This window comes from Embiotoca jacksoni, unplaced genomic scaffold (genome assembly GCF_022577435.1).
Source record: "Embiotoca jacksoni isolate LCO1_2020_lvr unplaced genomic scaffold, fEmbJac1.0.p SCAF_2, whole genome shotgun sequence".
Classification (NCBI taxonomy): domain Eukaryota; kingdom Metazoa; phylum Chordata; class Actinopteri; family Embiotocidae; genus Embiotoca; species Embiotoca jacksoni.
Window position 1 is genome coordinate 12,191,535 of NW_027185340.1, and position 25,377 is coordinate 12,216,911.

The following is a 25,377-nucleotide window of genomic DNA, read 5'->3' on the forward strand; positions in this document are numbered from 1 at the left end:
TGAGTTTGGACAATGGGTTTAGGATTACAAGAGACAATGACAATGGCAAAGGAGGTTTGAGAGTAAAACACATTTCACCCAGAAAAAGGTATGGAACAAACAGAGCTGGTAAATAAGCACTCTGGCACTGTGGCTCCATTGTTGGAAATCTATTTTTCTCGAGCTCAACCATAGGTATATTTTTTCCATAATGTATTGTGCTGTGGGATTGATACTCCTTGGTTACCAATACATATTTCATTGTTAGAGTTTTGTAGTGTTTTAGGTACATAATCCAGCTGTGGGTGATGCAATCAAATAGTTTGTGTCTTCGACCTCTTTGCCCTGGCAAAGGAAGGCAAAATAGTTTTTTCCATTCCTGTTTTGGTAAATGAGATGTGTTCATTTTTTGTTTTGGATGTTTAGTGTCGTGAACTTACAGCACTCCTGCGGGCTTCGGTTGTTGCGGACCAGAACCTTTTGGTTTGCAGCGCGGAACAGTCTCGTCCAGTTGACAGTGCTGTAGTAGCAAAGCTGGTTGTTCTCGGCAATGTGGACATTCCCGGCACTGATCTCCCTGAGAGACTGAAGCTGCAGTGACGAAATGCCCTGCTGCTTTAACACCAGCAGGGAGATCCCGCTGAGAGGAGAGGATGGGTGGAGGTGAAGGGAGGTAGAGCCAGACAGGAGCAGGGGAAAGGTGAAAGGAGCAGGAAGAGAAGAGGTGAGGTGGAACAGGGGTGGGAGGGGGAAAAGAAGGGAAAGGAGAGAGTATGGATTAATTTCACCAGTTTGGTTAACTTGGTCAGTGCTTTGTGACAATCCAATCTATCTTTTATCGTGTTATCAAATGGCATATTAATGAAGTTTATATTCATAACCTACAGTATTTCTAGCAGATTATGTTTGTATGCTATCTAGCATTTTATGTACTTGGAATGCATTATTTAAAAACAAATTGTTTTCAAGATTGATTTACCAAAATGTCAATATTTACTTATACTCATATCAAAAAGGCTTTAAACACCCAGAGTCCCAGCTAAGCCTTTACATAAAGAATAGACAATTGTAGAATAGAAATCCAGAGAATCCCTCTTTGACCTGTGAGTGCAAAATAAATAGAAAACAAACTGTTTGCACATGAAACAAATATGTAATTTTCTCTCTTCCCTCTTCGATGTACTCTTCTAGCCACTACAGCCATTCACAGTAGGGACACTTTAAGCTTCTCCAATGTTCGCTTCATCACATCAACAACACATACAGATACAATCATTATTGTGTCAACAGTACTCATAGCACAGTATCATCAGTTAAACATGATACAGTATGTTGATGTTTAATCTGTTTCATTTTACTGTTGCCAAAGTAATACAACTGATCCACTGCCTCTGGTTAATCGTTGATCGTATATACATTTTCTTGTGTTGTTGCAACAATGTGACTTGAACATATTTTCCAAACAAGCCTCTCTTTCTTTCTTTGTATCTTCACAGCCTACCCCCAACTTTCCTCACATGCCCCACATGCACAGTTTAAAAATGACAGGAGGCCAGTGGGATGTCAGAGCCATCAGAGAGACAGAGAGTCTTACAGGATCAAGCACGGGGCAAGGGGGGTTGGCAGGCTGTAATTTGTACTGCAGCCTGCTGTTTCCATCTGCAGGCAGGTGCAGCGCACATACACACTGTCACACACACTGTCACACACACAGTCAGACACACATATAAAGACACACTGCAACCCACAGTCCCTACCAGATCACCAGCCAATTTGTTTCCATCTAAATGCCACTACAAAGTTTTAGAGCACTCTTGTAAAAAACACTAAAATCTAAATGATAAATAATTATGTTTTATCAGCTGGTTTAAAGCAACAGTTGTCTCCTTAAATGTCAAAACAAAACCAGGACAAAAATGGGCTTCAAGCACCATGTTCTTTGGCAGTAAATAATATTGCAATTGGTGAAATTAAAATACAGAGCACTAAAAAAAATAGAAGCACAGCTAGCCAAACCATATTCACTGTTATTTTTCATTAAAAAAATGATTTAAATATGTAACCTCAGCTACGTATAAGCTACTGCTAGATGTAGATTGCAACTGGGAAAAACACCGCTCGGTTTAAAATGTTAAAGACTGTGAAACAATGGAACTTTCACAGCATGTCTCACCCTGTGCGGTACCTTTTGTTAGTATTATTTATTCTTGTATTAATTCTCTTCTTGTGGGTTACAAAGAAACGGAAAAGTTAATGTCATACACTTTTTGTAGAGAATATATGCACCTTGAAATGCAATGCTTCGAATGTTCGCATTTTATATATTCAATGTTTATGCTGCTGTTTTTAGATCTTTACAATGAGCTCCAGTTTCAGAGATGGCGGATCTTTTACCACATTATGCGACAAAATAAAATAAAACCCCTTTAATACTGAGCTCATTTTGAGGTATTTGTTACATGACAATGGAATATATTACACTCAACTGTCTAAAAAAAAAAAAAGGATCACAACAGAGCTGTGATGATAGCAGGTACCTGTACAGGGCTCTTCCCCCAATAGTTGCCAGGTTGGAGAAAACACTCAAGTCTGTCATGTTGTCAGGCCAAGACTGGATGTTAAGAAAGCCTAAATGGGGACAGACACACACAGAGGCACACGGGTTATAATGAGTCAACAGGAACTGACAGACCAGAATCACCTGTCCATCATATTGTCCATTTCACACAGTGACAGGGCTGGCATCTCTGTAGAGCAATATTCAGGGAAACACACCACCTGAGTCTCATCTGAAACCAGCCAAGTATGTCGAAGCCAGAAAAATGCAATAGGCAAGGCAAATCCACAGAAGAGTTTGGTAGCAGCTATACCAAGTGTAAAGTCTGACATATCAATATATTTGCATTTCCTTTATCTGCCTCTTTACTGTTGAATCATTTAGAAGATTAAATGAAAAGCTGAGAGGATGGCGGTGGCTCATTTAGGATTTTCAATAATGGATACAGAAATATGAAATATTTAGTAGAGGAACAGTAGGGGAGTACAATCCCCAAGCCAGTACCAGAGGACAAACAAAACAGTAGGATGAGGCGATGAGACCGAGAAAAAAAATCCACAGTCGGAGGAAGAGGAGAGGTACGGAACGAAGGAAGTCTAAACAAATACGATGACAAGAAGAAGAAAATAAAAAAAACACAACAGTTTATAAATTACTTTAGCAGTAAAAGAAAACAGAGGTCACAAGCTGATGTTGTGTTGCCTTAATGAGAAAAGAGAGAGACAGAGGACGGTGTTGGGTGGGTGGACCTTGTGAGTGTGATAAGCAGTATGGTGCATTCTCTAATCAATGAACAGTATCTGACTCCATTATGTTAAACTGTGTGATTTTCTCCCCCAGGATGCATCATTTTGTCTGTCAGGGATAGCAGAGAGAGGCAAGCGGAGTAGTGAAGAATAAAAGGCCACTCTTGGCTTGTACAAGAGAGCAATAACCTTCAACAGCAGCTTTATCAGTCCGTGGACGTCGCTTAGTTTGTTATGTCAATCCCTGCTGAGCAGCGGCAGTGTCTGAGCAAATTCTTATTAAGACGGTTTGATGAAGAAATGGGAGAGAAAAAAAAAATCTGGTAAATGTAAAGAATCACACACCAGGGCTTATGCAGATGGACCTGAGCAGAGTTTGATACTAATCCTCACACGAGCATTTTTTTTTTTTTTTTTTTTTTTTTTTTTAATGCATGAGTATAATAGTTACAATCGAACAGATGGGGGGGGGGAACAGAATTCTGTATTATGAAAATTTTTCAAAATGAAGAACGATGTTTCACTAAGTAATATATAAGTAGTATATAATACTCCTACTTTGTGTACTCTTTATACTCTCTTGATTTACTTAATGGCTGCCATTATATAAAGTAGTTATCAGAATTCATTCCATAATTAAGTATTATGACATATTTACATTCCTAAAATACTGTATATTTGTGGAACCTGGTTGTTTGTAAAATCCAATTGCAGTTTTGGTGTTTCTCCGTTTTGTTTCTCGTGGTGTGCAGTTTATGGAGCTGTGAGGGCCTCTTTAGCCCGGAAGCAGCAGTACTATAGAATCTTTAGCGTCGCACTTGTCGACACTAAATGACAAAAGGTGCAGCGCTGAGGTGCCTCACAGATCTGCCATACAGGAGCACCCCCTCTCCCTCAAGATAACAGCGTCCTGCCTCCTGCACTCTTGCCTGTGCTAATGTAGTCATGCGCTAACAACACACATATACTCCACCTGCACGAGGTAGAGCCTCAAATTCTAGTTAATTCTATATAATGCCAGTTTATACTACTTTTAGATGCAAGTCAGGTTTTTGTTGAGAAAACGGGAAATGGCCGGTTGTTGTTACCATCTTACCACTAACTGATAGTGGCTTAATATAAATGAAGGCCCCAGCACAGCATCTTCATATATTGGACTTCGTTTATCACAGCACATTAAGTTTTGTCGCCGACTTAAAACCGTGAACTCATCTATGTGTTTTGTTCTCCATAGTTGGCTGGTATATTATTATTCATAAAGCCATTCTGGAAAAACCACATCAATATACTGCATATACTCTACATATAAATATCTTCACAAAGTTTTTTCACTGAGCTCATCTACTGATCATAATCTTACATCATAAGACACGTATCAACTGTCTGTACCCAGTGTACAGACAGACAGGACAGAAAGCTTTTACTGTGTTTTCTGCTGTAGTCACTTGGAACAGTTTGCAAAATGAAATGAAAGTAAAGAACATGGTGTCTGAATTCAGTTTTGGTTGTGAGCCATATTTTGTGTTGTCCTGTCTACAACTTAAGATTCTGCTGTCTCGGTCAGGTCTCTCTACGTTCGGGCCAAAAACACCGGTTTTGCCTGCCTCATTCACTCAGGGAGAGAGAAGTGTAATCAGGGGAAGAAGGGAAACAAGCAAGCTCATCGAGACCCGCTCGGCTACTCATTGTGAAATAAAACAAACAAACAAACAAACTTGTGCCTCTCGTAGCTGCATGACGAAATCTGACACCCAGCTGGAGGGGCTAATGCGATACTGTGACTCCCGTCAGACCGTCACACTACATGTGGTAAAGCCAGCAGTGGTGGACTATGTGTGCTTGTCAACAAAGATTGGTGTACTCATGCTGCTGTGGTTGTAACATACTGCTTCCCACCACAGGAGTTTCCATCTATTCATATATACCTGTAGTTTTTGAGTTGGCTGTTTTGAAACCTAAAACTGTACCAAATACCATCAAGGTTGTGTGAGAGGACAACATACAGGACTTGGTGTACAGCATTGGCCAAAAGTTTTGAGAATTACACAAGTATTGGTTTTCCCAAAGTTTGCTGCTTCAGTGTTTTTAGATCTTTTTGTCCGATGTTACTAAGGTATACTGAAGTGTAATTACAAGCATTTCATAAGTGTCAAAGGCTTTTATTGACAATTACATTAAGTTTATGCAAAGAGTCAATATTTGCAGTGTTGACCCTTCTTTTTCAAATACCTCTGAATTTTGACCTGGCATGCTGTCGATTAACTTCTGGGCCACATCCTGACTGATGGCAGCTCATCCTTGCATAATCAATGCTTGGAGTTTGTCAGAATTTGTGGGTTTTTGTTTGTCCACCCGCCTCTTAAGGATTGACCACAAATTCTCAATGGGATTTAGGTCTGGGGACTTTCCTGGCCATGGACCCAAAATTTCGATGTTTTGTTCCCCGAGCCACTTAGTTATCACTTTTGCCTTATGGCAAAGTGCTCCATCACGCTGAAAAAGGCATTGTTCATCACCAAACTGTTCTTGGATGGTTGGGAGAAGTTGCTCTCAGAGGATGTTTTGGTACCGTTCTTTATTCCTGGCTGTGTTCTCAGGCAAAATTATGAGTGAGCCCACTCCCTTGGCTGAGAAACAACCCCACACATGAATGGTCTCAGAATGTTTTACTGTTGGCATGACACAGGACTGATGGTAGCGCTCACCTTTTCTTCTCCAGATAAGCTTTTTTCCAGATGCCCCCAAACAACCATCAGAGAAAATGACTTTACCCCAGTCCTCAGCAGTCCAATCCCTGTACCTTTTGCAGAATATCAGTCTGTCCCTGGTGGTTTTCCTGGAGAGAAGTGGCTTCTTTGCTGCCCTTCTTGACACCAGGCCATCTTCCAAAACTCTTTGCCTCACTGTGCGTGCAGATACACTCACACCTGCCTGCTGCCATTCCTGAGCAAGCTCTGCACTGGTGGTGCCCCGATTCCGCAGCTGAATCAACTTTAGGAGACGGTCCTGGCGCTTGCTGGACTTTCTTGGGCGCCCTGAAGCCTTTTTCACAACAATTGAACCTCTCTCTTTGAAGTTCTTGATGATTGGATAAATGGTTGATTTAGGTGCAATCTTACTAGCAGCAATATCCTTGCCTGTGAAGCCCTTTTTGTGCAAAGCAATGATGACTGCACGTGTTTCCTTGCAGGTAACCATGGTTAACAGAGGAAGAACAATGATTTCAAGCACCACCCTCCTTTTAAATCTTTCAGTCTGTTATTCTAACTCAATCAGCATGACAGAGTGATCTCCAGCCTCGTCCTCGTCAACACTCTCACCTGTGTTAACGAGAGAATCACTGACATGATGTCAACTGGTCCTTTTGTGTCAGGGCTGAAATGCAGTGGAAATGTTTTTTGGGGGGATTAAGTTCATTTTCATGGCAAAGAGGGACTTTGCCATTAATTGCAATTCATCTGATCACTCGTCATAACATTCTGGAGTATATGCAAATTGCCATCAGAAAAACTGAGGCAGCAGACTTTGTGAAAAGTAATATTTGTGTCATTCTCAAAACTTTTGGCCAGTGGTGTACAACCAGATCCAGGGGGCATATGAAGCCGCCCCCCACCACCACCCCACCCACTTCGTTCAATCTGACTGATATCTATAACGTTGACCCCGGTATACCAACCACTACTTAAGTGGTTTCCCCAGGGCAACAAGCAAATAGGTCAGAGTCGGGCCAGAGGGGGGACACTTCAGCTTTACAAGATTGCTTTTAACACACAGACGGGAGCATCATCACATAGACATCGAGGAGTATGTTGAGGTGGAGACTGGTCACTGCCAAAAGCAGAGAAGATGTCACTGTCATGAAACAAAGCACCATCTCATCATCCTGTGGCACCTGCTTGGAGGGGCTGGTCAAAAAGTGACATCACAGCCAACCTTCCCACCTCGCTAGATCCTGTTTAGTTTGGATCTCGCCCCCTGTTGGTCCTCAGAAGATGCCGTTTCCTTCACCCGTATTCACACTGTATTCTAATCTAAATCACACAAGCACCTTAAGGTTCTTAAGATTTTAGTTCAGTGTTTCCATCATCTCACAACCCTGCTTGCGCTTACAATCCACCACAGAGAGAGTCAATAGCTTTAAGTTCCTCAGAGTGCATTTAACAGTAAATTGTTAAATTGTTAAGTGCTCTCAGAAGAATCTGCATGTAAGGAAACTGGATCAAGATAGCAAGGCCTGATTAATTCAGTCGATTACCTAATTCACTGCTGTTGAGAATTTAACCAATTAAAAATGCATTAACCAGTGATGTATGTTTTCATAACTCACACATACTTAATTCTACACCACAAACAGGCAACATAGGAAGAAGAGGATCATGGGTAATAGGAAGGCCAGCCCAGCATGGGGGCATTGCAAAGTAAAAAAGGCTAGTGCTAAATGTAATGATGCCTATAACTGTGGTGGGCAGTGAGGGTGTTTGTGAGCTGCTAAACTACACTGAACCAGGCTATGGCATGGTACAGTACTACAAATAACAGTACAATTATTCACCACGGTGAAAAATGCCACAGCTAAAGAAAGTGGGCTGTAATCACAGACTGTTGGGCTCCGCTAACTGCAGAGAGTTACATCATAGTTACATCCCACTACATCAACCAAGGCGCACACATCTGACACAGTCCGTACATATTGTGTAAAAAAACAATATTAGGTATTACGTCTTAAACCAACAGCTACTCATTTTTAATACAGAGTGATAGCGATCATGTGGCACACAACATGCTCTTTCCTGTGATAACAGAATGACAGCTTGGTAGAGCCACAGCAACACAGTTCAGGAAAACACAACAACCGGCAAACTTTCCAAAAGACAAGAGCTACTAAAAGCCTCCTCCAGACTAACACACAGCAAACCGGTCGTTATGAACAACAGCATTAACACACTGATTTACATGTTTAGTGTGTGTCAGTAATACTGTGGTGAAAAATAACTGTACAGAACTGTAAGTGATCAACTGTGCGTGGCTCTGCTGAGGATACAGAATGGACAAACACTCTCTGTTGAAGGTTGAATGTGGGTTCTGTGGGATTCCAATTTGTTTTTGTAGTTGAAAAAAATAGATTTACTTTAGCCTCTTGTTTGTATTCAGTGACAGACTTTTTTTTTTTATTTTTTTTTTTATTTTTTTTTTTATAAAGTTAAAGGATAAGTCTGGGGATTTCAAAAATGTCTCTGACTGTCACAAAAATCATACAAAATGGCCAAAACCAACATTAATGAATGAACATTACGAACATCAGTTTTTTTCTTCTCCCCTCTATTAAAGAGTGCTTCTGTGCGATATATTTGAAATGAAAATATCACCCAGCAGGGTTTTATGTTCTGTTGAAGCTGCAACACAGTGATGTGCACAGAAAATTACACCGTGGAGCCACTTAGAGAAGAAGGCCATGAACTCGCAAGCAAAGGTTAAGAGTGCTTAAGTTGTGGTGATTACATTCTGAGTCACAACACTGAGAAACCCACTTATGCTAAATTGCAGGAGTTGATCTCCCATGCTTTGTGTGAAACCTGACCCGGTGAAATGTCTTTGAAGATCCTAAAAAATAGAAGCAGGATTCACTGAAAAACAGAAAAAAAAACCTTGAGAGGAAAAGATGGATCTGCTGGTGTGCTCGATGAGAGCTGTCCTCCTACACAGCTCATTTGAAAGCTAGAGCAATGCTAGATGTGACCCTGGGGTCACAGAGGCAGGTTGGCTGCCTCTGCCAGGAGTCACGTTCTCTTGACAGCTCGGAGAGATGACAAGCTGAGCTGACACACATGTCTGAGTACACGGCCACTGGTTTATGCCCCATCACCTGCTCTCAAACTGTCATCACTAAGCACAAGAGAAGAAACAAAAAAAAAAACTTGGAAGTTAAGTTTTGGGTTTTAACAAAGCCAATTTAAATTATTACATTTAGCATTTTCAGTCTTACTTTATAATCGGACTTTCATCAGCCACATGCAAATTCTGTAATATCCATTCAGGAGCACATGCACACTGGGCTTTACTGTAGATATCATATTTTAAGCTCCCATTTGGAAATGAATGTGTGATTTACTAAAACAGCAGCTAATTACTCTGTAATGACTGAGACTGCTTGCTAATCACATTTTATCAATGGACGCAAGTTGAAAATCATTTTATCTTTCTTGCTTTACACCTTTGTCAAAACACAGACATCGTAATTGGAGATGCCCACTCAAGGTTCTATTCAACGGTTTCTTTCCCCTTACAGGATGATATACTTAACTTTGTCTTCTGGATGTTTTGTTATAGATTTGCTGTCATTAGACCTCCACATTATCTGTGAGTGACATCTTTGGTCAGTTGCTATTCTCCATTAAAGTATTAAAAATATCTAGTTATTTTTTATTCAGAACTTCCAGTATCAGTTGGTACTCTTCCAAACCTGTAATACTCTCTTGAACAACAACCAAGCGAGTGCTTTTCTTAGCAGAGCATTGTGCTTTTGCTCACATGTAGATAATGCAGACAGATGTGGTGGCAACACAAAAGCATGAGCTGCATAACGAGCAACTTGGGAAACTACCACCACACTTAATTATGTGCATTCATCACTGCTTATTTTACATCTAAAGAGTCATTACCATCAATTATAATAATATTTGCTTCCTATCTGTTGTAGAGAAAGTAAAATGTCTTAGAAAAGTCATGCATTTAAATGTGAATTCCAGAGATGCTTTTTACTCGCTTTTTACCAACTGATGTAAACAAATAAGTAATTCTCAGTGAAAATGGTTGTCCTTTTTTTCTATAAGGCTTCTCTTTTTGTAAATCTTAGTAAACCAAAAATACTTCAACAGTATTTCCCCATTTTGTAAGAGAATATGACACCAAAGATTCAAGGTTTCTCTTTGACGGCATTGTCAAATGTCTGTGCTGGAAAGATGACAATATCCATGCAGCTCAAAAGTGGCGGTGGGATAGGGGAGCTGGAGGATTAACGATGCGCACCACATGTTCTGGATCTTTTCTTCATGGTGCGTGAAGGGAGAGCTGGGACAGTGGGACTCAAGGCTAGGGACTCCCCGAGGGAGAAGCAGCAGAGAGAAAGAGTAGATTGAAAGACTCATATGATATTCATCTTATGTTGCAATGTCTATCCTTGGTGTGGACAGTCTCAAGGGGAGGGGGTGAGGTGGACTTAAGCAAACGCACACACACACAGATACAAGCCACACACATGTGCAGTATATAAGGCTTTAAAGCTCAAAAGAAAAGTAAATTCTATTCATTAATATATATTTTTTGTTAATGCTTATGCATGTGCAGAGACGTACGGTACAAGGATGTGCTCACCTGTGATCTCTCGAACAGTGCGGAATACATTGAGTTTTTCTGGATCCAAAGCCTCAATATTGTGATAGACGTCTCTGTAAATAATAGAGATCAGAATGATGCAAACAAAAAAAAGAAAAAACAAAGCATCTGCTTTTTATTTATACTGCATGGGTACGTTATTATATGTGTGAAGGATATTAAAAATAAAAAATAAAACTGAGCCACACACAGCAAGACAGACAGCAAAATCATCTAGTGTTACACCATTTTGAAGTACTTGTGAATGATAATTTGCCTGCACACATACAGTGGTGTATATCCATTCAGAAATAATACATTGTGTTTGCTTTGTCATCTACAGTCATCCTCTAGACTCTTACAAACCACATTCCCCGCAGCAAAATCCTTTTACACCTCTTAGAGTAATTCATGAGCACATACATACTGTATACCCGCAGTGCTCTAACTCTTGAGGCACTTTAAGCATACTCACTTTCCACTTGCCATTGGTGACACTGCTAACATATTTCACATTCATTCAACCAATTAACAGCTTGCTTCAATTTTTATTCAGGCTTTTAGGTGGCACACTTATCTTTACATCAAAATGGAATACATAAAAAAAAATTCTGACAATCACAATTTTCTCACTTATGTGGATATGAAGGGATTCATGCTGGATGTATTATCTAATGGTGGAAATAAACAATTACATTTACTTTTGTATCATGTACTCATGGCTATTTTAGAACCCATTAACTTTTTTTTAAATAAGAAGTATAATACCTTGCTACATTTAAAATTGCAGCCTTAAAAGGGTCACGAAAGAAGAGGAAGATGTTTGAAGAAAAATATGTGACAATAGAACCAAAGAAAGGAGTCACTCAAAAGCTAGACAAAAACGAGACGGAGCAGATGGTTTGTCTGCATTGACTCGGAGGGCCGAGCTTCATGTCCAGAGAGGTGACATTGTCAGCTGCTCTCATCTTACTTCTCTAAAACATAAATACCCTAAATGTGTTCAAGAGGCATGTGGTTACACCTGGACTGAGCCTAGCAGTCTGTAAACAATACAAAAGCTCCATCGTGCCGTTAAATTAAGAGTGCCATCATTTCTGTAGTCATGATTAAGAAAAGAATTACCTCTGCTGGGTTGGGGAAAAAAAAGAGTTGCATCTACCTTAATTAATCATTGATTTAATGCACCAAACTGAAAGTATGCTAAGTGACCCAAATTAAACACATCCACGATGTTGCGTACCACCATCTGTATGCCTAGTCTGGTTATATGCTAAAATCCTCATGGTGGACCTTGCAGCTGTGATTTTTATGTGCAGGAGCAAACTTCACTGATGTGTGTGCTGTTTTTTTACAACCCGTTGTGACGGCTTAGCGCACATCCACCTCCATGTTTGAGAACTTGGAGCGTTGTGGGATTGAATGGTTGAATGGGCTGCTTATAAGCTGTTTTGCATTGAGAATGACCGAGCAGAGAACCTGAGCCCACAGCAACCTCAGGAGGTCTTCATGGAGCGCAAGACTCATAAAATAACAGAGAGGTGAGTACAACAACAAACTCACTGATTTTTGTAACTTAGCATCCAGAGCAAGGCAAAAACCACCGCATTTCCTTACAACGTACAGTTTTGTTTGCAAGCACTATGTTGTGTTAATAAATCACTGCAAATAAATCACCAGAAAAGAGTAAATTGTTAAATTGTCTGTTAGCAATAGGAATGTTTACTCCGCTGTTAATTATATAAAAAGTGGCAGTGTCTGTGGTTTATATAGTTATATATCACTACACAAGATCTGTGGACCCCTGCTGTGGTGGTTTAGTGCTTTTTTTCTGGCTAATTCTGGGAAGGCTACACTGAGGAATATGGTTATACAGTATATTCATAATTAATAATCAGTTACATGCAGAGGCAGCAAAGTGCTCGTCTTCAGCTAAGGAATTCAATGTGGCTTTGGACATAAGGGCTCAGTGCGGCTCATCCAGAGCGGCCTGATGACGTTCCACAAGATTATACATTGGTACTTTAATGCACTTTATTTTGTAGCATAAAAGTGTTCTTTAATTTATTAGTTACACAATAAGGGATTATTACCACCATTACTACCATTATTAAATGTTTCTTTAATCTCTCCCTAACGCTTTAAAAATGTTTCCTCATGGTAGATTTACCTAACTTACTTTTTACATTGAATAATTTTACTTTTACTTGAGTAAAATTTCTATAAATTAAGAATACTTTTACTCTTTTCTACTCCACTAGTCTTTCCATCACCAGCAGTTGCTGATGTGTAGTTTCAGATCAGAGGGGGAAAAAAAAGATTATTGCTTATCTGAATTCCAACATTGACTATATTGAATCACTGACAAATAAAATCAAGACATCTTGAGTTTTTGTTTCACAAATTCATAAACATGTTTCACTTTAATAGCATCCATCCATCACAAATTTTGTTTTAAAAGCTATATTCTTTAGAAAAGACATAAAATGTCCAAACATAACAACAATCTTTTCTCATTATGATATGCTAAATGATCGGAACTCTCACCCTTTGATTCCAGTAATGAGGAACACCAGGTTGCCATTGATTTTGGTGCAGTTGACAAACTTGTCAATGTTGCTGGAGTCCACAGTCTGAGCTGTCTGCAGGCTGGCTGTACCTATTCCATCACATGCTGCACAAAAAAACAGTAAAAACAGCAAACTAAATTAATATATTAAAAAAGGCTTAATAATGCTAAAATGCAAAAACAATGTAGATTAAGGGTGTTGATGCAACATGCAATATTATTAAATATCAGTATAGAATTTTTCATCAACCAGTATATGTTTCTCTTGTATATGAACACTAAAAGTTCTGGATATGGCATGAAAAAAAAACACAACAGTGTATTACAATACTTAATTATGACTTTAAAATGACTAAATAAATAGGGTAAATACGTAATTGCTGGTTGATCACTATACTGTATATGTAGTTCCTATATTCTTGATCATCTGTTGGTGCTTTACCTTTAGGACAAATGTCAGTACAAGGGATGCACATCTTGATGCGGTTCTCCTCCACCTCCATCTTGTTACTGGGGCACGCTCTCACACAGGAGCTGTGGTCCACCACAAAGTTATCTGAAAAAATAAATAAATGTCAAATGTAAATGTCAAGTACAGATGGCTGCAGTTTGTCACACAGGAACATACAGTACCATAAATGGCAGTTGAGTGTAAGAAATCACAAAAAAAGTGTTGAAAGTCACTTTGGTTCCCTTTTGCCTGACTGATGCTTCCATTACTGCACATACATTGCATTAGAGGATACAACTTTCATATACAGAGGTTTTATATTGAATGCATTGTAATATTCACTAATCACAGAAAAAACATTGAAGTGATTCATATTTTTAAAATAATTATCAGAGCTACGATTATGTGGTAGTGGGTGTGGTTTGGCTCAGCTGCAGGGGGGACAGAGTGGGGGAGTGGTTCAGGGAACGGTGCCGCGAAGAGGCTTAATTAGCCCATCTGAACTCTGTCACTGATTGTCTCTCTCCCCAAATAGACCAGTAGTGACACACCGGAGAGGAAGCGGGAGACACGGACGGACAGAGAGACAGACGCTGCGGGTGTGCTCGGAGGCGCGGCAGCAGAGCGCACAGACTGTGGCTGATCCAAAAACGGTAACATAAAGCCGATTGAACTGTACCAATGCTGGATGGTGTGATTTGTGCAGCAAGAACCCACTGAAGTAACAGACGTCCGTTACAGATTATTATAAGACTCCGAAAATTAAAGTAAAAAAAGGTTGTCTTTAGATCACAATATATTAATTTGCTTTTTGTAAAAAATTATATCAAAAAATACTTATATTGACTTTGATGTGTAATTTTCAATTTTTTACAGTCAATCCAGCTCACAATTTGTGTCTGTTATTTGGACCTTCTGGTGGTCCAACTAACATGGTGATAAAAGGAGGTCATATTCATAACTCAGTAGGCTCTGGCAGGTCACTACAGTGAACATAAAGACTACATAATTAGAGGTATACAGTATATGTTATGCAACCTAATATGTGACTTGCAATTAAGTGAGAAGTAGGAAGACTTAACAACTGACCTAATCATATAAAAATGGTATTCACACCGTACAGTAGGCCAAACATTGAAAACTACCACAAAAAAAGAACCAGTAGAGACTGACTTTTACCCAACTAAGGATTCTACTGTATCTGATGTTTGTCAAGAAATGAACACTGCCTGAAAGCACAAACCTCGTTTTCCTCCCTGCTGGTTGGCCTTTTCACTGATGTTGTGAACAGCAGGTGGTGCCCATAATTAGCTTTGGGCGTGGTGAGTGGTTAGCTGAGTAGTGGTAACAGAACAGCACGGTAATACCAGGACTAACGTCGCAAAAGCAGTGAGAGGAGATAGAGTATGGTGGTGATGCAGACCAAATTCTCTGGCCCCTTATCACCTGCACCGGCTTTTGGAAACACCAGTCAGCACAACCTCAGGCTGGATACGGACTGTTTAAATGTAGACAGCTTTTTAAGATAAACCAGTATTGGGTAAGGGTTGACCAAGAATACAAATTTAAAATGTGTGATACAGAATGAAGTATAATATAGTAGTATAGAATAGTCTCTATTAAAGGATTTGTTTGCTGCTTGTTTGGCTGGTTTCTACCACTTGAATTTACTCAACATCCTTTACACAACGTGACAGCTGGTTTCATGGTTTAATACTGTGTATGCTCAAAATATTAGAGAAATTCTTTCAAAATACCAATTCAAGGTTTGACTTTTATTAGACATTCTGTCTCGCAAGTTTGAACTGGTATGTTATAGCAATAGAGTAAAAACCCAATGAGTTACAATTTACTAAATCAGTGTCACAATCAACAGGACTGAATGCAACTGAATGAGTCAAAGGATTTTACATTTTTAATATTGCTGTGTCAAACTGATGAAAAATAAATTTTAGTGTACGTGGGGCTTCGGCTGGATATGTTATTCTGCAGAGATCCATGGCCCAATGAAAATGACAATTTGAAGATTTTAAACACAAAATATATTACTGGCAAAACACATGAAAGCAGAGTTAAATAGTAGTTTTCACTACCCCAATTAAAACCTCAAATCGGGGCTTATCTTTTAAAAGAAATGTGTGTCTGTCCCTGCAGTAAGATGCTCACAAGTGAAGAATCACTTCAGACCCCCGGGAGCTATTTTGGCAGCACTGGCTTTCTTAAAGACTGCATGATTTATCCATAAATGTGTCACCATACTCTAAAGCTGTGGTGCTGTCATTCATCATAAGGTAACTTATAGACTGTGGGTTCATTGTTTAAACTATATTTTTTTTGTTTTTGTGAGAAATGTTACACAAGTAACGTCCCACTTCTCACTCCAGGATCTCAAAGAATTGGCAGTTGGGCACAAAGAATACTTACTGGCCTTACATTTTTTTTTTAATGAATAATGTACATGTGATACACTAAGTTTACACCAAGTGAATTGAAAGACAGGAACTTTGGACTTGACAACAAATGTTTGTTTTATGCAGTACTTGTGAGAACCCTCACTGACATTTCACTGACAAATGCCACAGCTGGTCTTAACCAGCCTAATTCAACCCCAAAGGTCCTTGTTGAAATGAAAAATGTCCTCACTTTGCAAAAAACCCAATTCCCAAAGTTTAAAACCCAAGTTGGCCCTTACAAAGATAGAAATACAAGAGCACCCTCACACACAAAGAGGTTATCTCAGACAAGCATAAAACAAGCTGTATTATACCATATTAGCAGCATTTGCCCTGAAAAATGATCTACCAGCAGTAATGACAAGGTTATGAGAAGCTTGAGGACTAAATTCAAGTCAAGCTCCCCAAGGACGTAATTGCTGTTCTTGTTCATGGTAAAACATTGATATGTATGTGAAAGCAAAACAGGAAGAAGTGTTTATATTTATTGTATCTGCCCACATCCAATGCAAATGAGGAATTTGAAGAACATAATCTTGCTGCTGTCCACACACTGCATGCATGTGTGACAATGGCAATCACTCTAGGAAAATGCACATGGATGCATGTGTCTGTGCGTATAGACAGTTATGATCTTTTAAGTATTATCCTGGCATTATGTAAATAGGAATATACAGGCGTACTTTGACAGATGTGCTGCAAATGAGCATGTTTGCCTGCATACAATTGTGCGCCATTCATTGTTTTCTTCAGCATGCTTCATGTATCAACGAACCATCTTTTATCTAATCCTCAGAGACAGCAGGGTGGGTGGGATTTAATGTCTTTTTGAAATTGGGTATTAAAGTTTACTGGATTATCATACATTTATTTGCCATGGGAAAGTTATTTAGCCTTAGCAGGAGAAGAAGCCATGCTAAGATAGGTAAATATATATACTTTATTGATCCCAGAAGGGGAAATGTTTCCGCTACAGCAGCATGCAAAGATACAGCGTAAGCAATAAAAATGACAGAATAAAAATTTAGGTAAAAATATAAAATATAAAAATGTAAAAAATTAATAGTACAATAAAATTGAATACAATTAAACAACAACACTGCAATGGCCATCAGTTTGGTGCATCTAGCAGTTAATAGCAGTAGTAAACAAGCATCACCTTTTTTTACCCTAAAAAATAAACAGCATTAACCATTTGTATTCAACTCAAGCAGTTATTTTGTACTGTAGTTTTGTACTGTAGTTTTTTTCTTTATCTTTAATCACCAAGTGTATCAACCATTTTTTTCTTGCAGCGGGGAACACAGACTTGTGGGTACGTAAGGAAATACATCATGATGAAAGTTTGCCTCAGCATGGCTCAAACTTGTCTGCTCCAACGAACCAATGTTTAAAATTGTCACAGTATTGACAGAAGAGTGAATGTTAATCTCTCTCTTTTAGAACCTTAAAGTGTTGTAACTTTAAAAATGAAGCTAAAATTACATTGATCACCCAAGTTAGCAAAATCACCAAAATGCTTCCCTCGTGTAAAGCTGCCATCCCCCTTTTCCATCTCCTAGTGGCAGAGGGAGTGCAGGTGCAGAGGGGTTGTTTAGTTGAACATGTTAATACCCGCAATCGTAGCTCTGAAAAATCCATGGCCTCACTGTGCTGTGTATTGGTATATCACATTGGATTGATACATTTTCCCACTGGGTCATCCAAACAGATACAAAAATAACAAACCGCATACTGACTGTCAACACAACAACCTTTTGGCTAAATGGCTTTTAGGTTAGGATAACAATGAAGGGGTTACGATTTACGATTAATGGTTAGAGAGTTCAGTAAAGCAGGTGTGTGTGTGTGTGTGTGTGTGTGTGTGTGTGTGTGTGTGTGTGTGTGCGTCCAGGCGGTGACACTTACGTGGACACTTCTTGACACAGAAGGCTCCATAAGTGTACTTTGCCCTGGGATTGTGCTCTAGTTGAAAGGTGGTGGGGTTGTAGACAAAAGGCTGGGGGCACTGGGTCACACATGCCCCACTGTCATTGAAGTTAGTGCAGGCCTGCCAACACACACACAGAAGTCCCTTATTTAAAGGGATATTTCATTCAAATCAAAAACCTATTTGACTTCTCCCTCGTGGTATTGGAGTATGCATATAATAAAGGAGGTTAATTGGATTTTAGAAACATGTAGGTGAAAGGGTGCCTTTACAAGTATACAAAACATACAACACTAAAACCTGTGCTGAAACATGATGAGAAGATACAAACATGACATTTACTTCACACCAGATTGAGAATTACTGAATGTTGCAGACAGAAAATAATCTGCATTCACCCAGTGCAATTACCACTGGGACAAAATGTTGAGTTTTGTCACTGGTGCATAGGCCTTAAAGTTGTCTTGCAAAAGTCTGCGGTCACTGTGGAAAAAGGTGGAGGCCAAAAGCTTTTTATTGACAAGCCAAATTTCCAACAAAGTTTTTCAGGAAACATAAACAATGAAGCATTCAAAACCATTCTGTCTACTAAATGTATGTAGTTTAAAAATGGATATTGTGTCCCTTCATGGGTCTCACCCTCAATGCATAACAATGAAGAATGAAGAATAAGTTTATTGTCTTTCACAAAGTAACATCATTTTTTTCTGTCACGTAGCTCGGCAGGAAATAAATCATCCTCACTTAAAATGAACACACATACATGTACATGTAGAATAAGACAGGACGGAACTTCAGGGCTCCTTAATGGCTGTACAAACTAACCGAATATGAACATCTTAAACTGCGTTGCTAGTGCTAGTGATAGGTTTAAGTTTATTTACTGTATATTTAGGAATGTGCAAATTTGATTTTTTTTGTTTTGTTTTGTTTTTTTGTGATAAACATGTAGCATGACTTCTTTTTTCCTTAATAACCATATACCAACATTTTATCACCGTAGTTGTCATAACCAAATGAACAGCAAAAAAGTGTTATCTTTTCCTTTTCTTTTTCTCCTCTGCTGTCCCACAAACACACCAAAAACTGCAGCGGAAACCGAGGGATCCCCTGAATCATGGATTGCATGTATACCTTATTACACTGCCTGATAAATTCAATAAGAATCAATCAAGGCCTTACGAAGAGATACAAAAGTAGCATCAAATTAATAATAGCACTTACTGGACAGTGTTTTTAGTTCACAATTTTATGGTTACACTTATTGTAACTATGCAGTTGTGGATGTAGTATTATCCGCATTCATATTTTAGAAATATGGTCTTTTATCTAAAGACAATTAATAAACTTGATAAGAGACAATCATGACTTTGATGTCTCATGCGGGGGGTCTTCAAAAGGACTTGCTAATTTATTGCAAGTTAGAAGACAGAAGACTCCAGAAGAACAAAAGATCATGAGAAGGAACTTGCCTTTCATAAGTCAGACAGAGGAGCTCCAGAAGTGATGTACTCTGAATTACAACCGCAGAAACATATTTAACATGCAGGGGGATAAAGATAAAACTGATAAAGCACATGGCGAAGAGCCTGGTGAAGTCTATATTTAACAGTGACAGTCATCTCAAGAAGAAATGGGAATTAAATGTCATCTAATCATATTTGCCATACAAGTGGCATTTTAAGGTAAAAGATTTAGTGTGCAAGGAAGACATCCTTTTTCAGAAGTACCCTGAATCAAAAGAAGGAAAAAGTCACCAGGGAAATGTGTCCAATTTTTAAAAAACAGGAAATGTGAAGTACGTAATCAGGAAATGTAACGCGGGTTACCACGTTGATGTTGTAATATCACCAGGAATACCAGCATTTTCAGAAGTTATTCTCGTTCCCCAAAATGATGTAACGTGAATGTGTGTGTGTGTTCACTTACAAAGCAGTCTGTGTCCTTTGGGCCATAGCAGCCACCTGCACACTCACGATGGCAGCAGTCACTAACATAGGGGCCGAAACAGCGTCCATCGCACTGCTCGGCACACACTGTCTTAGTTACTGTGGAGGGACAGAAACAAAGAACATGTCACGCCAAAATTAAAATGCATTTGATCTCTTAATTCATATGGCTGGTGGCAACATAACATTTGTGAACCATATATAAACTACCTTTAGAGCAAGATTGGGGAAAAAAAGTATAAGTCAATGCAAATGTAAAAAAAAAAAAAAAAAAAAAAAAAAAAAAAAAAAAAAAAAGAGCAAATATTCTGATTGAAGAAAGGCATCAAAAAGATGGATAATTTGCCCTTTTATCACTTCTTGACAGCACTGAATGGGGTTCAATTAGTCTCCTTCTGCTCTGGCAGTCATGTGGTCAAGGTACATCCAATGAAGGGTACTGAGGAGAAATTAATTTAAACAAAAAAAGCTTTGATCTAAAGTGTCCATGCACGACCATAATCTTCCACAACCACTGTTGGCTGGCTGACCTCTCACAAGTCTAACTGTCTATATCTACACTGCTATTGTTTGCGCTTGTGTGTGTGTCTGTGTGTATCTGAGTGAGGTAAGTCCAGCTGAAGCCTTTTTGCCACCTAGTAGCTATCTTTAATCATGTTTGGGTCTCCCTGTGTGCTCCCCTAAGGGTCGCTCGCTGGATGTGACAGAGACATGGCGATTCCTATCTGACTCGGTGTACTAGCATCAAAATGAACATCTGTCCGCCTTTCCCTCGTATGCCTGTTGCAATCATATGGGCTGCCGTATGCCTGTGTGCCTCTCCTCCTGACAGCCATATGTAAATGTACATAGGACTCTGCCATTTCATAGATAAAGACAGCTGGTAAGAGACACAGCTTAAGTGTCAGCAGTGGGATTTATATGACGAGCAGGGAAACTGAATTAGAAGCTATTTGGGAAGGATAAAGCGGTCAAATTAGCCCATGAAACAGTTGCATACAAGTGCTGCTGTGTCTAAATTATGCACTTGTGTTTTATATAGAATTTATAGTATAGTAGTAACAAATAGTGCATACTATACGAATGGTAGAAGAACCTTACAGTGGCTTGCCTGGTGCTACAGCCTGTGTGTCCATACCAGTGTTGGGGTTGTATTTTCCACGAAACAATACCCATTCCAAGAAAAATGCTTGCTGCTTTTTATGTAAAATAGTTTACTTTATTTTAGCATCTGGTTCACAACTTAGGAGTCTATTCCTCCATCACACTTTCAAAATCCCATCTTATCTGAAAAATCAGTACATTTTCCATTTCCTGAGAAAACCAACAGGCTCTGATAACTCATTATCTAACTCCCCTGGTAGTGGAAACTCAAGTGGTGGCAATAGTTCTTACCACAAAAATGTGGATTTTGTAGCATTGTTTGTGAGAAAAAAACACAAATGATGAAGTAAAGCAAAATAAAATGTAGTCATACCCTTACAGAAAAAACACAAGTTTCCCATGTTTTCACATGGGACATATTTGATCACATGTATAACACGTTTACCACATCTTGCAACATATGATAACATTGTGAAAATATGCAGAAACGATTTCACATGGGAACCTGCATGGGCTTCACACAGTACACCATGAAAATGTTCCAAAACCACATGATTCCCATGCGCAAAATACATGTTTCACATGTTTTCAATCACGTGTCATGAGTTTTTGCACGTGAAATTCATGTGGAATTCTGTAACGGTAGATTGTTCAGCTTCATTCTTCAGGTCAAATTAATTAAACTAGTAAAAAAAAAAATAACAAAAATAAGTAACAGTAAAATCCAAATAGTCGGAAAAAAAAAAAGTTGTAACAGTGCCTGTGAAAAACTAACAATGTTTGTGTACAACAGTATAAACCTAATGCTGCTGTGTGACAGTGCATGTATTGGTGTGTGCATAGATTACACATAGTTCTTTGGTGGGTGCTGATTTTCCCTTTTAGCATGGCTTTGACGAGATACCATCACCGTGATGGATACAAGCCACGGACAAGTCGCCAAACAAACATGCCAACACACACGCACACTTCACCCTTCGCCTAACGTACCATCAGTGGCATTCCATTAACGGTGCCTGGGCTGAAATGAAACGGTCTGCTTTATTCAAAAGACACTCTGTCAAACAAATGACCTTGCTGGAGAAAGACGCAACACTGTTTATCAATTTGGCTTTAAACTTCCACTTTGATAAAAAGGAAAAAAAAAAAAAAAAGAAGAAAAAAACTGGCTGGTGACAACAAATACAGAAGGAATCCATCTCATGAAATATGCCTGGAAGCTTCCATTTGAACAGGCTGTGGACAGCGGCATCAGTCACAGGAACCACTGCCTCTCACTTTCCATTTACATAAGCAATTTTTTTTTTCACATCTGGTTTCCAAAAGAACTTCATGAATATACATCTCTTTTTTTCCTGCAGTGGAAACTTTAGTCCTAATGAAATTTTTCTGAAGAGTCTGTGTAAATAGTAAATAGGTGTAAAGGGTGCGAACTGCTCAACAAACCAGAGTTTGTCTGTTTAAGTCGCTGGCTCTCTATCTTTATATGGGATATAATATATTGTTCATGTTTAAATTCACTCAAAGCTTACTTCTGTTTATACATAAAGAACACATTTTTATAGACTATGGATGAAATTCTTATAAAAATTGCAGCTGATGGGCAGTTTCTTACATTTCCAATGGTGAAAGAAAAAAGATTTCACAAAGCTAATTAAAAATTAGGACATTATAAATATTGTGCTTAATCTGACTGGTGGACATATTGGGTCTCATCCATCAACTGTTCTTAAGAGGAAATTCCTTTTTAAAACGCACTTACACAGTTTTCACGCAGATTCTGGCATTCATCAATGTTTTCTTATTTGGGATTTGTTCTTAGGTAAGATTCAGACATACGCACACTCAAGAGCACACTTACGCACATTTGAGTGCTAACATGTCAGTGCGAAATAACTGGTTATTGTGGTATCTTAAATTCTACACGAGTATACTATTCATTTAGAAAATTCATTTGACTTTTACAGTGTGATTCTTTATATACTAGAAGTAATCTCAAGAAGGAAATGCATCACTAACAAAACGAAAAGGTTTTATTGTATCTTTACTTTTAGCATTTTTATGAATTCCTTGAAGTGTTTCTAGGATTGCAACCAGTGTTGCTAATTAATGCTCTTGATAATAATTTACACTTAAACAATGTCCTATTAATTAGATGTGGCTAGAATAAAATAAAGAAAATGCCATTACTGCAGATCTTTTATCTTCCATCTGGTCCTAGCGGGATGGTTGAGCCGACATATCCGTTATTTCTGTCCGACAGATATAACAGATAAAGATTCACCACTTGAAGCTTGAGTCTCCCTGTGTTTCTCTTCTGAGTGCATCAGAAGATCCAATTCTCCTCCGAGCTTTGTTTCAGTGCTGTTCAGCAGACACCAGGCAGACACAAAGGGTGATGAGAGGTTTCCATTTTCTCTTTTGCATTCCCCAGAATTTATGCTTTGTTCTGTCATATCCCAAAGTAATCACAGTGCTGACTGTGACCTTTTTACACCACACTTTTTTTTCTCTACATCAGTATATATTCACAGTAGATTTTTCAGTTTTCAGCTACAACAATGCCTCACTACAAGACAAAGTTATTGTATTATATTATACAAAAACAATGTAATTGGTGCATGTATTTGCGGCACAAAATGTTTAGCAATTATCTGTTTTACTGTTATTCATATCCTGTATATTTTATTTTCTGAAGACACAATGAGCCACAAGGCTAGTTGGTGAATATAGTGGAGCATTTAGCAATGAGCCAGATGTCCCCCTGAGGAGTTGGTAAAAACCAACAGATAATAGAGAGTGAATATTGAACTTAAATTCATCAGGTAGACAGAAACACAACTTTTTTTTTTTCTTTTTTTTTTTTAAATAATGTTGCTCTGTAAAATCTTGATGTGTAAGTGAACAAATGCTTGCTAACGAGTTTCCTATAAAAGCTGATATTTCTTAGGGAAGATGAAAGGGGCAGTGGACACTGGATATTTTGAGCTGTGATCTAAGTTATTTATTGTGAGTGGTACCATTTCTTAGCTTTGGCTGCAAGTAAATGTACTTGCCAAGGGTTGGGCATCGTTCAAAATCCCAAAGCCAATAGCAGCACCGAAACCATGAGTTTGATACCGGTTCCTGAACAACAATTTTGTATTGCCATTTTATAAAATATATTTTAAGAAAAAGGACATTACATTTCACATTACACTACAAATCTTTAGTTTTCAGGTAGAGAACGTAACCAAGGTTATTTTGTGTAGCTACAATTTAAGACATGCAGACAAGTTCCCAAAAATTTAGTGAAAAGATTAAAATAAGGCATTCTAATCAAATTTAACAAAGTTGAAACCAAATCACATTATCTATGTGAATGGGCTGCCCAAGTAGAGCTTTTGTACAATGCTGATTAGATTTTCTCTTGCGTAAACGTAGCAAAAATTATGCATTTTAGTGACAATATTTTAGTTTGGGTGTAGCATTGGTACTGAAATTTGGTAACAAACATCAAGGTATTTTTTTGATACTAGTCAGTATCGAATCAATTTGGTTGGTGCTGATAAAAGCTTGAGCACTAATTTAACGAGATAAAAGTATCTACATTATACCCAGCCGAGCACTTGCCAGAACTCCTAAGCAGGCTTTGCAAACCCCTTCCTGTTTACCTGGATGTTGCCTTGCAATGCACAGGACAGAAAAACTAAAAGTAAAAAAGAGATCAAAGCTTTATTCCTAATCGGTGGATACCATATAACCCATTGTCTATGGGAAAAACAAGTTTTTACTTCTACTCGTAGGGTCGCCCTCTTCGAGAGTTAAATCGGCCTTCTCAGTCCTGTTAGTTGTCTTAGGTTGTAATTTACTTGAGTGTATTCATTTTCCTTCAGAGTTGCTGACATTAAAAGCCACTGTTGAATACGGATTTCCAGACAGCTGAATAATTGTTAAGGTAAATGTCACAGAAGACATTATTGAAGTAATTTTTTATTTGACAGTTTTTCTACTTATTCGCTCAATGTATTTAAGCACAACAACATTAAAGGTTGTGTGGAAAACAAGGCAAAACGAGGAATGAATCATGACATCCACAACGGATAAAGATGGAGAGATAGTGCTAAAAAGAGGCGGACGGGAGAGCCAGGGCTTGTCTGGGCCTCGTCTGTGACGTGTTGTTAACAGGTCCTGGTCAAACAGTTCATCCCTCATTATCTTAATGAGATCGCGACTGCAGAACAAATAAGACAAGACATGCCAGGGTTGGAAGGCATTGATGAAGTAGT

The 25,377-nt window shown here is 38.7% G+C and overlaps 1 protein-coding gene across 1 annotated transcript in view; it reads right to left on the bottom strand.

Moving 5' to 3' along the window:
- The window catches only part of LOC138201251 (receptor tyrosine-protein kinase erbB-4-like), a 296,936-nt gene that overhangs the window by 83,207 nt on the left and 188,352 nt on the right, over positions 1-25,377 (bottom strand). Inside the window, exons 6-12 of the mRNA XM_069154588.1 lie at positions 19,986-20,104; positions 18,035-18,176; positions 13,665-13,778; positions 13,201-13,327; positions 10,654-10,727; positions 2,517-2,607; positions 420-619 (exon numbers count right to left, since the gene is read on the bottom strand). Coding sequence (XP_069010689.1) covers positions 420-619; positions 2,517-2,607; positions 10,654-10,727; positions 13,201-13,327; positions 13,665-13,778; positions 18,035-18,176; positions 19,986-20,104 — 867 coding nt within the window. The remainder of the gene's footprint in view (positions 1-419; positions 620-2,516; positions 2,608-10,653; positions 10,728-13,200; positions 13,328-13,664; positions 13,779-18,034; positions 18,177-19,985; positions 20,105-25,377) is intronic.